The 12,780-nt window shown below is 49.2% G+C and overlaps 1 protein-coding gene across 1 annotated transcript in view; it reads left to right on the plus strand.

Moving 5' to 3' along the window:
• Nucleotides 1–11,668, plus strand: part of NSMF (NMDA receptor synaptonuclear signaling and neuronal migration factor) — a 30,702-nt gene extending 19,034 nt beyond the window's left edge. Inside the window, exons 7-16 of the mRNA XM_063144722.1 lie at nt 2,853–2,905; nt 3,321–3,410; nt 5,138–5,259; nt 5,941–6,024; nt 6,844–6,877; nt 7,193–7,263; nt 8,945–9,024; nt 10,287–10,389; nt 10,545–10,620; nt 10,961–11,668. Coding sequence (XP_063000792.1) covers nt 2,853–2,905; nt 3,321–3,410; nt 5,138–5,259; nt 5,941–6,024; nt 6,844–6,877; nt 7,193–7,263; nt 8,945–9,024; nt 10,287–10,389; nt 10,545–10,620; nt 10,961–11,058 — 811 coding nt within the window. The 3' untranslated portion in view covers nt 11,059–11,668. The remainder of the gene's footprint in view (nt 1–2,852; nt 2,906–3,320; nt 3,411–5,137; nt 5,260–5,940; nt 6,025–6,843; nt 6,878–7,192; nt 7,264–8,944; nt 9,025–10,286; nt 10,390–10,544; nt 10,621–10,960) is intronic.
• The last annotated feature ends 1,112 nt before the right edge of the window (nt 11,669–12,780 follow it).

The raw sequence follows: 12,780 nt of genomic DNA on the forward strand, positions 1-12,780 counted from the left end.
CTCCACTTCTACTCTTGAGCAAATTTCTTTTAATCTCACCGGTTTGGGAAATCGCTGTCTTGTGACTGACCTTGCCCACCCTGGCAGCCATTTTATGAACGGGCAAGCGCCACTCCTTGACAGCCATTTTGTGAAAGCACCCACGACACTCTCAAATATGCCCCCCCCCCCCAAAGATTGGGGACTCCTGTGACGCCATTGGGCCTCTTCTGAGCTTGCAATTCCATGAGTGCCTTGCTAGCAGGCAAGGGTGAAATGGACATTTCTGTTTCCGGAAGGGAAAGCCGGCTCTTGGTTTTAAAAACCGCTTTGCTGGATCTGGCCAGAGGTTCAGCTGTTCGCAATGACAGTGGGGATCTGGTACTCAGATATACTGACTCTGAATGTGAAGGTTTCATTTATGTATCAAGCATGATGTCTGAAGAATCTCTTTGGGAGCAAGCAAGTGCTAGAATTTATATTTTCCCCTTCATGCTTGCTTTTGCACTAAGAGAAAAGTTCTGTGTTGGCTGGAAAATCCTTGGACATCTTATTTCAATGTATCTTGGCCCTGTTAAACACAGTGGAAAACTTTTTATCTCTCCCCTATTCACCCTTCCCTAGAAAATAGTATAGTGGGTATTTCTTATTTTGGACAACACAATTTTTTATTTCTTATTTTTTCAAAAACAAACTTCAGGCGAACCACAGATTAACGGCTTCTAATAAAACCGATTTACTTAGCTGGGTATTCGATTTCTGCTGCCTGATAATGGGAAGATTTGTACCTGGTGATATTTATTTATTTTTATTTCATTAACAAATTGCCTCCGTACATTTATTTCTCTTTGTCTTGCAATGTGAGAGCTGGGCCGTTATATCTTTCTTGCAGAGGATTCTGGGAAATGACTCTGGGATAGCCTGTAGGGTGATACAGGACATGGGCAAAAAGTCAAAATGGCTCACCTGTGGTGGTTACAAAAATGGACGAATCTCTACCTTTCAGTAATGCCTTATAATTTGCCAGCTAAGCCAAGCTGTCTCACCCTATGTGAGTTGACTCACTATGTTTGGGGTGACAGAATGTATCCCCCGCTCCATGCCAGTAAAAAGCTAAGAATCGCTGCTTCTAATAACAAACCAGGCCAGGGTGTGCCATCAGAAATGGAGCCAAAATGCAGCCTCTGAAAAACAAGAGGAAGGCGCTGGCATGCTGAGGAGAACCCTGAGGTTTGCAGAAGTAGAGGGGGAAAAAACTTTAAAAATTGAGTGGGGACTCTCTTCCCAAAAAATAATGCAATGAGGTTCAAGTATGCTCAAGTTGCACAGAACGTTGAGTGCCCATTGGAAAAGAAAACATGGAAATCGTTGGGAGAAGGAATAACCTGTTTGAACCTTTTACAAGTTTCGTGACTTAGCCATGTCTGTTAAGGGATAAGCATATGCTACAACATTTTATTACAACGCCCCCCCCCCCTGCAAATTCAATGATTTTACAACAAGCTGCCCTTCAGTGATGCTCAGTTCACCTAACCATAGCCCTGTGCACCTGGGTTTGTTTCCGCACTGTGTGTTCTGATAACCCCCAGAATGATCTTCTGTGATTTGTTCGAAGGGTTAACATGGGTTTTCTCCTGATGTTGCAGCTTGGGGGCTGATTTCAAGTAGAGGAGCACTGTGGGGGGAAAGGGCTTACAGGCCTCTCTTCTGCTCTCCCCCCCCCCCCCCCGGCTGGCCTAACCCTTCAAATTGCAACCTTGACGGCTGCGTTGTATGTAAACCAAAGCTGTCCCTAAAAAGAATTGTAGGATTGTGCGGTATGTCTACCTCCGTTGAACAGACAGTTCTGGTTTCCAGCAGACACATGGCGCACCAGAGCCCCCTACTGGTGATTGCTGTTGTGAACGTACCAAGGCACTTTCCATCGCGGGCCAGTGGTGCAGTTGTGACTCTGCGGGATGCGGGGTGAGGTGGAATTGCAAGTGTACCGCTGGGTTCCGCCGGATGGGAGTGAATATTGTCATGTGTGGTCAGTTCAACCATCCGCTGCGTGTTGGGATGGGGTGTATTTGGTTGGGATTCTGAGCAATGTTTGTTCTGTGACTCTCCTGACTCCTGTTGATGTGTTTATTTAATATGAGTATTTTTTTTTATCTCACTCCTCAATTCTTGTCCAGCTTACAAATAATCAGTCTCTGCCCCGCAAGCTTACAATCTAAAAACAAACAAGACACAAGGAAAAAGGAATAAGGAGGGGAAAGGGGAAAAAGTTTCCCAGCAGGGATTCCGGCTTCTTTTCTCTCATCTTCCTTTGCTGGAATGGCTGCTTGAGATAACAGATGAGGGAGAAAGAACCTTCATAGAGGTGATCTTCACGGCTGGTGGAAGAGCTGTAATTTCCCTCACATCCTCTTAGCACAGCCTACTGGAATGCTTCTCATTGTGCTGCAAATGTACCTACTTCCGAACCAGTCCGTGAACTGAAAATCCACTCGCCTTCGAAACTCTCATGACCCATTTTGCAACGGATTTCTCCAACCCGCAAAATGTGTATTTTGGGTGAAACAGTGTTCACACACAGATGCATTATATTAGGGAAATGGCTTTCCGTAAAATGTGTATACTAGGCAAAAATGCACATGCTAGGAGAAATATCCACAAACATGCCTGTGCGTTTTCACTTCAAAAAGAAAATATTTCTCAAAGCCCAAGGCGAACCAATCTTAAGATTGTAGAAGTTTGCAAAGTTTGAGACGGACTGAATTTAAGGCTGGGAAAATGAGGTATGGAGAGAAGCCAGAATTGAGAGGTTCATCCAATCCCTGCTCCCTGGTACTGATGGCCTTCTTTTTTCTTTGTTTGTCATCTTTCAGAAATTTCAGGAAGCATCTACGAATGGTCGGCAGCCGTCGCATAAAGGCGCAGAGTGAGTGAAGGAACTGAGGTGGTTATGGGATGCGCTGACCCATGTCCTTGGACTCCAGATCTCTTGGGCTCCTGGTCTCCCTAGTCCGGACTTCCCCAGCCTGGTTCCTCCCCAGATACTTTCAATTACAACTCCCATCAGCCTCAGCCACCACGATCAGGGACAATGGGAGTTGTAGTCAAAAAGGTTTGGGGGCGCCCGGCTCAGGAAATGCTTTCCTGTAGACCGTTTGCGTCACCTTTGCTTTCTCATCGGGACCAATTCATACCGAAAAGACCGCCTTCCTTTTCTCGCACCTGCAACGGAGTGGTTAAGAGCATGAGCTGTGAGCCAGGGATGTGTGTGTGTATTTTCTGGTCGTAAAACCTGTAATAATTAGTCCCTTATTACTACTATTATTATTTAATTTTTTTAGCCTTTGCCGATCGGCGAGAGAGGAGCTTCAGCCGGTCCTGGAGCGACCCCACTCCCGTTAAACCCGAAAACCTCAATGATTCCCGAGAAAGTACGTTCCTTTCGTGTGTGTGTCCCCCCCCCCCCAAACTCCCAAATTGAAAGTAACTGGTTTGGCATGACCTCACTAGATCGGAGAGGCAGCTTGTGTTATCTGTGAACGCTCCTGGCTGGTGCTTAGGTTAGGGTCCTGTTGGATTCTGTTTGGTGCGGGGATTCGTCTTTCTTTATGTTGACCTTGTTGCTCGTTGCTTATGGTGGATGAAACGAAAGTACGTTGCAATATGTCCGTGTGAAGCTGGGGGCGATGTTCCCTGCAGTGGGCTTGCATGTGTGCCTTTGTATTGTTGGTGGGGGGCGTGGCTCTCAGGCAGAGGCCGGAGCTCCGTGGTGGAGCGTGTGCTTTGCATATGGAAGACGTCAAAATGGCCAGTGACGGCGAGCATCCAGTGATGCGCACCGGGACAAACAATCCCGACTTCAGGTATAACCTCATGGAACCTGAACTATTATCGTACGGACGCATTTCATTTCATTTCTATGCCGCGAAACCACTGAACAATTGGTGGTTGGTTGAAAGGGATCGTGGCCTTTTGGGGAAACTGCAGAGGGTGAGCTTGGAACCACAGGAGAGATGGGTTTGACTCCTGGGCCTGATGTTTTGTACCCCTGGCCTGGACGGACCAAAGTTCAGACTCGCTAGTAGATGGTTTCATGTCTTGTTGACATATTCAAGGCAGCTGTGACTGGTAGGCTTTTCTCCTCCGTATGTGTATGTGTGTGTCTGATGTTTTTGGGGTCCGGTCTATGCTCAGGTGAGGAGTCGGTAGAGCAGGAACTAACAAAGCCATCTTAGGGCACACTCCTATGCATGTTTAGACAGAAAAAATGTCCTACAATTCCCAGCCACAAGTCCTACAATTTCCCGCATTCCCCACTCAGCCATGTTGGCTGGAGAACGCTGGGAGTTGTCGGCCTTCTTTCCTGTCTAAATATGCATGGGCTCGCACCCTTAGTTGTGATTTTCAAAAGCATACGTGCCTATCGCTCAGAAAGCCAGGATTGGAGCCGCTATTTCTGGTATAAAGCCAGTCAGCCGGCACCGGGTATCGCTTTTCAGTTCAACAACAAACCTCCTCCCAGCTTTCTCCCTGTTCGTCCGTAGCAGGGGTGCAGAAACTCTTCCTGCCCAAGGGCCGCATTCCGTTTCAGAGAGAAGCTCTTTGGGGCCGCAGGGCAAAGGCGAGCCGTGCCGAGGGCAAATGGGCAAAGCACAGTGAATATAGTAGCTTAAAGCTCTCTCTGCCAATGATTACGCCTTAGGAGGGCGGCATTTCAGCCTCCTAGAACAGGGGGGGAACTTCCCAAAGGCTGGAAAACGGCGCAAAGATTGGTGTTTCGGGGAAAGAGGGCGGGGCTAGCAGAAGGGGCGGGGCATCTGGGGAACCCTGGAGGGCTGGGTTGCGGCTGCAGGAGGGATGGATTTGCACCTGGGGCCTGAGATTTTGCACCCCTGATCTGTAAAGTTGTGTAGGGCGCAATCCTATGCCTGTTTGGACAAAAAAAAGTCCTAGAACTCCGAGTTCTAGGATTTTTTTTCTGTCCAAACAGGCATAGGATTGTGCTTTTAAATGTTGTCTTAATCACACTAGGAAGGAGCATGTCTCTGCTTCGTCAAGGAACTTTGGATACATGTCCGTGCCTCTGTGTGTGTGTGTGTGTGTGTTTACGGGGCGCACCAGGGCCCACGCCATCTTTTTGCCACTCTGCCCCCTACAGGCCATGAGCTCCAGGATTCCTGCTGCGCGCTCGACAAGGGCGTCGACCTGAACTGGGAGGCGGAGAAAGAGCTCGAAGCGGCGGCCTGCAGCGGGGAAGACTTCATCCCGCCCAAGATCATGGTACGCAGGGCTGACCCCGCCAGCTTCCCAGCTCTGGGGGTGCCGCACCTCCTTCAGCCCCCTGGGGCCGAGTTCCATTTCAGGGGAGCTCTCGAGGGGCGGGGCGTGTTCCTCGAGTGGGTGGGGCCAAAACCCGCTGCCTGTTTGACCTTAAACCTCTTCCTGCCCATCACCAAGCCTTATGGAGAGGCGTTTTAACCTTGTAGAACGGGGAGGAAATTTATTTAAGTATTTATTTCATTTCTATACCGCCCAATCGCCGCAGCTCTCTGGGCGGTTCACAAAAATTCAAAAACGCAAGGTACAGCGTAAAATATAAAATGCGGATCTGCCCCGTAACCACCAAATGATCAGTGTTCGTAAGAAACGGGGCGTGGCTGGTGGAAAGGAGCAGAGCCTTCTGGGGAATTTCCGAGGGCCGGATTGAGACACCAGGAGGGCCGGGTATGGCCCCCGGGCCTGAGGTTGCACACCCCTGCTATAGAAGCAGAGACTGGTCAGCCACCTCTGAGTTGTGGCGTAGCAACGGATTTCCTCGGTCTGCTGATGTTGGCCAGAAATTATCTTCCAGCACGGTGAAAAAGTCCTGTCCTCTGTACAGAAAATGGGCTGCACACCCAGAATTTTATGCACCCACTTGCTGCGCCCGTTGTACCTTTCCCCCTTCTTTTTTCCTTCCAGCTCATTTCTTCCAAGGTGCCCAAAGCTGAGTACGTTCCGACAATCATCCGCCGGGACGACTCGTCCATTATCCCCATTCTCTACGTAAGTCTATTTTGGGTTCAACTTGGTCAGCGGTTGTGCCTCGAAATGGCCCCAGACCGGAAGGCGGGAATAAAATCTCCAAGACGGGCTTCCTCAACTTGCCGTCTTCCAGATACATCAGCGACTGGCCGTGATGACTGAAGATTATGGGAACTGAAGTCCCAACACATCTGGAAGGCATCAAGTTGGGGGAAACTGCTCTAAGAAGTTTACATACAAACTTGACTGTTGAGCGTCTAGTTTACAAGATATTTGGCCCGTTCACCTGGGGGTTTGTCTCTTTTGCTAGCATTTCCGCACATGGCAAGGGCTAAAGATATTTGTGTTTTTTTTTTTAACGATTTGAAGGTATTCTTATTGTCATTGTTGTGAAGGTTAATAATTTTATTATATTCATCATTATTAATTAAAATAGCCAAGTAATAATAATAATTTACTTCAGCGATGCATATGACGTGGCACATTATAGCGTGCTATCAGGATTTCTGCAGTGCTTCCAAAACCTGCAAGACCTCTTTGAGCAGCAGAGGCTGTATCAGGCCACTTCAAACTGCCGTAAAAAGAACGTCTTGTTTCTAGCCAAACACAACGACGTGCGAAGCCGTGGTGGTTAAGCATTTTGAGCTAAACGTTATGGCTTAGCGTGTCTCGTGAACTGCTCCTAACTGTAGTGGCTCCAGAAACGCGGTTTAAACAGGCTCACTCACCAGCGGCCTAACCACGGCTTAGCGTGTTGTCTGAACAGGCCCAGTGAGTTCCTGAGCCTTGTCGATCGACAGACTCTGGAACGTTTAGTGGTGCCTCTCTGTTTGCTTTCAGGATCACGAACACGCCACCTTCGATGACATTCTCGGTACGTGAGTGTGGGTCCCGAAGCTGAATGGGATGAGGCCAGGCTGTTGCATGCGCTGCTTGGACCTTTGGTTGGCATCACGGGGAGGACCAAGGCGGGGAATCTCAGCATAGATTCCTTCAGAGTCCAGAGTGTCTCATGGTCCCTGACTTCACCGTCCTCTGGAGCTTGTTCGTAACGGGCAAGATCCAGCCCTTCCTGTCCATCGAGCGAGGAATGTCTTGGCCACGCTCCGAGGCCCTTTTTCTCCCCGCTGTGCGTGGCTCACATGCTTCTCCTCTTTCTTCTTCCCCCCTCTCTTCCTGCCCTCCGCAGAGGAGATCGAAAAGAAGTTGAACATTTATCGGAAGGGCTGCAAAATTTGGAAGATGCTCATTTTCTGTCAGGTACGTGAGCGACCCCTCCGAGGGCGACCCGTTCCTCGCTTTCTTATGCGGCGGTTGTACTTGCCTCGGCTTCTGCAGTCTCTGACCTCGAAGAAAATGTCCTCTCCGAGAGAGTGGCAGATATTGATGGACTGTTCTCATAAAACTCTTCCTTCGCAACCCACCTCTAATTTATGAGACAGACATGACTGAACTCCGCCATCTCCCAGGCCTGGACCGTCTCCCTGGCAACCCCCATCACCTGGTGCATTGTGTGGTTGCTGGCTTTATGAAGGTTGGAAAGTGAATACTTCCAGTCCATTTCCCCAAAGGCCTAGAAAATGCGTCCTGTTCCCTCCTCATTCTGGCTTACACTGGAACGACTGTTCTCGTCTTCTGAACACCACTCGGTATCCCATAATACTAGGACCCGACGGGGTCATCCCATGAAGCTGATTGGCGGGAGATTCATGACAGAGAAAAGGAAGGACTTCTTATTTTATTTATTTATTTATTTATTTATTTATTTATTTAGTTTATATACCGCCCCAGAGCCAAAGCTCTCTGGGCGGTTTACAAAAGTTAAAAACAGTGAACATTAAAAAGTATACAAAATTTAAAACCGTCAAAAAATATAAAAACAACACTATAAAACAGTATCCATTCAAACCACAACAGTTCTGGGGTCCATTAAAATACAAACTAACTTAGCATATGCTTTTAAATGCCTGGAAGAAGAGAAAAGTCTTGACCTGGCGCCGAAAAGATAACAATGTTGGCGCCAGGCGAGCCTCATTGGGGAGATCTTTCTACAGTCGGGGGGCCACCACTGAAAAGGCCCTCTCCCTTGTTGCCATCCTCCGAGCTTCCCTCGGAGTAGGCACTCGGAGGAGGACCTTAGATGTTGAGCGCAGTGTACGGGTAGGTTCATGTCGGGAGAGCACAGTTAAATTATGGAATTCGCTACCACAGGATGTGGTGATGGCCACCAATTGCGATGGCTTTAAAAGTGGGGTGGATACATTCTTGGAGGAGAAGGCCATCAATGGCTACAAGTCCTGATAGCTCTGTGCTACTTCCAGGATCAGAGGCAGAAAGCCTGTGTGCACCAGGTGCTGGGGAACATGGATGGGAGGGTGGCGTGGTACTCATGTCCTGCTTGTGGGTCCCTGGTTGACAGCTGGTTGGCCACTGTGGGAGCAGAGGGCTGGACGAGATGGACCCTTGGTCTGATCCATCAGGGCTCTCCTTAAGTTCTTATGGACTGACTTCAAATGGGTCAGAGGAATAGCTCAGTAGTAGGGCAACTCATTTGCATGCAGAACGTTCTTATGTACAGTCCTGGTTTATCTCTTCATTCCACGGGTGTTGAACCTCCTTCAGCGCAAGGGCCAAATTCCATTTTGGAGAAGCCCTCGGAGGCTGCATTTTAAGCCTCCAAGGGCTTAAAATCCAAGCGTACTGTAACTTAAAGCTCCCGAATGCAAGTAACTACGTCTTAGAAGAGGCATTTTTACCTTTTAGAATGGGGAGGGGGAACCACGTAAAAGCTGGAAAACGGGCAAATTATCACTGGTTGCTGAAAGGGGCGGGGCCAAACGAAGGAAGGGGGCTCTTCGGGAGAAGGCCTGCAGTTCGACATCACGATAGATGGGAAGCATCAGACTGTTTGCTGCAGATGCTGCCTCCTTCCCTTTTGCAGGGCGGCCCGGGCCACTTGTATCTTCTGAAGAATAAAGTCGCCACGTTTGCAAAAGTGGAGAAGGAAGAAGACATGATCTAGTGAGTAAGAGACTCCTCGCGCGGAAGGGCTTTGCGGTTGCCGGACGTGTTTCTCAACCGAGAGCTTGGGCGTCTCCTGCATGCTTGGGATACAGGTCCAGACGTTGCCCGTTCTGAGAATCTCGGCTTTCCCTTAAACAAAATAATAATCGAGCTTTTTGAAAAATGCTAGAGTCTTTATGGTTCCTTTGCTGTTGAGCTGGATTTGGTAGGGCAGGAATCCTCAAACGTGTTGGGTCGGTGGGCATGGTTCGAATGTTGTGGGCGCGCTCACAAAATGGCTTTCCCATTCACCATTCCACCTCCCCCTTTTATTGTGAACTTAACAAAACAGAACAGAAAATAAATCGTGGAAAAGGAAAAACAAACCCCCAAAACCTTACATACGTAGGAATATCATCAATTTCCCCCCCCCCCCCCATCAGATACACCATTCTTAACAAGAAGACAAACAGGCAAACAGGAGAGAGTTATGCATAGATTTCAAGAAAAGCAGACCTAATATCCATGTGTTTATCCTCTCGCAAGTGGCGTTTATAGAACACCCGTTCGAATGTGGATAGCGTTGTTAAGTCCTCGGTCCATTGCATGATGGCCGGTGCGCATTTATCCTTCCAGCGTAATAATACAACTCTTTTAGCTGCTCTAAGGGCTCTGAAAATCCATTTGCACTGAACGTGCGTTCACTTCCAAGAAGCTGGTAGGTAGTTTAGGAGAACAGGCACGGCATTCTTCCCGTTCACAAAATGACTGTCCCGGCCAATTACAAAACCGTCGTTTCCCAGAAGGCAAGCTGGTGAGACCATTTTTTTTATTATTTGCACAAGAACCGAAGCCCAAGGCAGAGGTGGGTTCTCACTTCCAAAACGCAGAAACACTCTTTGGAACCTACATTAAGAGGGCACTGGAGGGTCAGCTCTTTCCTTTTCAGCAAGCTGGGCCTCCCAGTTTAAAGAAGAAATGGTTTAATTTTTTAAAAAATCTTTAGAAATAAAATTAAAAATCAGATGGGACAGGACACCTGGGGTCTGTGGACGCCCTGGCACCCGCGAGCACCATGTAGGAGACCTTAACGCTGGGCGAACACGCTTCTCTGTGTGGCACTGCAGGCGTTTGCTGAAGTGCCGGGGACGTCGTCCTCGTCCGCGTTGTTCGTGACGTGCCTGCCCCTTCGTCTGGAGTGCCGCCTGCCTGGGAAATCCTGTGGGTAGGGGTCTTGCAAATTGAAGCCCAGCTAAAGCGTTCTTCTGCGTTCTTGGCAGCTTCTGGAAGCGTCTGGGCCACTTGATGAGCAAGCTGAACCCGGAGCCGAACGTCATTCACATCATGGGGTGCTACGTCTTGGGGAACCACAACGGGGAAAAGGTGAGTTCTGGCACCTTGGGTGGGGCAGAGGGAAGGAACAGCCGCCTTGTGCCTTGGCGAACCCTCCCTCGCTCCCTCCCTCGCGCTTCCTGGCCCAGTCCCCCGCTCCCTGGGATTACAGGAACCAGTGACTTTGGAGTGCCTTTGCCTTCCAGCTCTTTCAGAACCTGAAGAATCTAATGAGCCCTTGCCGGGTCACCTTTGAATCTCCGCTCGAACTGTCTGCTCAAGGTGAGTGCTTCCTTGGTGTCTCTGAGGGCCGCTTTGCATTTTCCTCTTGCAAGGAATACAAAGTGGCTTACATGGTCCTCCTCCTCCTCCTCCTCCTCCTCCTCCTCACAACAACCCTTTGAGGTGGGTTAAGCTGAGCATCAGGGATTTGGCCCCAAAGTCACCCGGTGCTTTGGCCAGGCGGGGACTTGAACGCGGATCACGTCAGTCCCAGTTCAACACTCTAACCGCTGCGCCACGCTGCCTCTCCCAAAGCCCTCACAGAAAAGGCGTCCGTGCCGGTCTCCGCCTTCCCCTGCAACGTGGCATTGACTTGGCCTTCTCTCGCTTCCTTTTCCAGGGAAGCAAATGATCGAGACGTACTTTGACTTCCGCCTTTATCGCCTCTGGAAGACCCGCCAACACTCCAAGCTTCTGGATTACGACGACATCTTATGAGGGCGATCGATGACCCAGCCAAGCGCGGCAGCGTTTTCTCCGAGCCCAAGTGGCCGAGCTTCGTGTGGGGGGAGAGAGAGAGAGAGAGAGAGAGACTTCTTCACGGGCGCGGGAGAGTCCTTTGGTGCCCAGAGGCAGCGGGGCGAAACAGGCGTGCCGTCGAGCGATTTGAAGAGGGGGCGGCCCGCCGCGTCAGGCGGGGCTCAAGCCAGCACGTACGTCAGGTGGAGGGAGCGTGGTGGTGGACGAGGCCACGATGAGACATATCCTCACGGGACTGAGCTCACTTCAATCCCAAAGGGCCGTGCTTCACTTCAGGCCCTTTTCAAAAGACATTCCAAGCTCAGGTTTTCTTAACGACAGAAACTCGTCCGATCTTTTTTCCGTTTTTTTTAATTTGCTTCGCCTTTTCTCGCGCGACTGGATAACCCGGGGGCGAGCGTCACCGGCGCGCAACCCCCTCCCGTTTCATGCGCGGACGCCGTCTCTCTTTTGGAGGCGCGGGACACCCTGCTCAGCCTCGCGCACTCTGAGATGCGGGTTCCGAAACCTTTGCACGGATTCGAGGGAAACTCAGACGTGTCTATTTTAATAGAGGGGAGAGAGTGGGGGGGAAAAGTGCAATTTTTATATGAATAGAAGGAATATTTAATTAGCCGTTACCGTAAACACACACCAGTAACCAGTAGATGAGATATTTTCGGTCTACTTGAAAATATATTTGAGATAGTAATATATCTTCCGTAGACATATCTATATATATATATATATCTGTGTGTAATCACCAGCAGGATTGATTTTTTCTCACGCTTTTTCGCAGACTTGCATGTCTGCAGCGTTCAACTGCGTTTCTGGTTGCGCTACGGAGGGACGCCTTTACCTGCAGGGTCCCTTAAGAGCGTCCGTCGCTATTTCACTTTATCAGCCATCTCCTGCTTTGCACTTTGGCAAAACTTAGGGGGTCCCAGGCTGGTTTTAGTTTAGAAATACGGCGACGTGGCTAAGAAGGACCTTGGTTCGTTTCCATTTGCAAACTAGAACCGAATAGCCATGTTTAAAGGACTCTTTCTCTCTCTCTCTCTCTTCCTGCACTCAAACTTTGTTCTGGTTTTTTTCTAACGCTGGATTTTCACACATTGACTGCTCTGCAGAAAGCCGGCAGCGGCAGTTTGATTTCGGAGGGGAAGTCCTCTGTGTGTAGTGCAGAATTTCGCCACCTGGGTCTGGTCCCGTCTTTTGAGGTCGGGACACGGAGAGGAGAGTTCGCCAACAATGAATTGGCTGAACTGAGCTCCGTGTATCGGGCCTGGTCTTTTGTCTGTAAGTGGCAATCCAAATCTGTACTTACGACCTTTCGGAAGGAATACTTTGAAATAGCTGCATTTAGGGTTCTTTTCTCTTCTACCTGTTCAGGTGACGTGAATGCGCAAAGGAATCTGTGTCCTCCAACAGAGGTGCACCCTTTCTGGTGGTTTTGGGTGGAGTTTATCATTCTGTTTCCAAGAAGTAAAGTCCTCAAGAGATGAAGCTTTTAGCCTACACCCCCATTTTTCCTATTCCTTAAAAAAAACTGTGGAGTGAAAACATGTGCACGCTATAAATCTTTCTTGTGGTAAACTTTAACCAGGTCAAATGACAACCTCACTATAATAAGGGCATAGTCTCATGTTGATGGTGGAATCCATCCGCCTAATCTTCGTTATATGAGTATACGATGGTCAC

The sequence above is a fragment of the Elgaria multicarinata genome, chromosome 19 (genome assembly GCF_023053635.1).
Source record: "Elgaria multicarinata webbii isolate HBS135686 ecotype San Diego chromosome 19, rElgMul1.1.pri, whole genome shotgun sequence".
Lineage (NCBI taxonomy): Eukaryota > Metazoa > Chordata > Lepidosauria > Squamata > Anguidae > Elgaria > Elgaria multicarinata.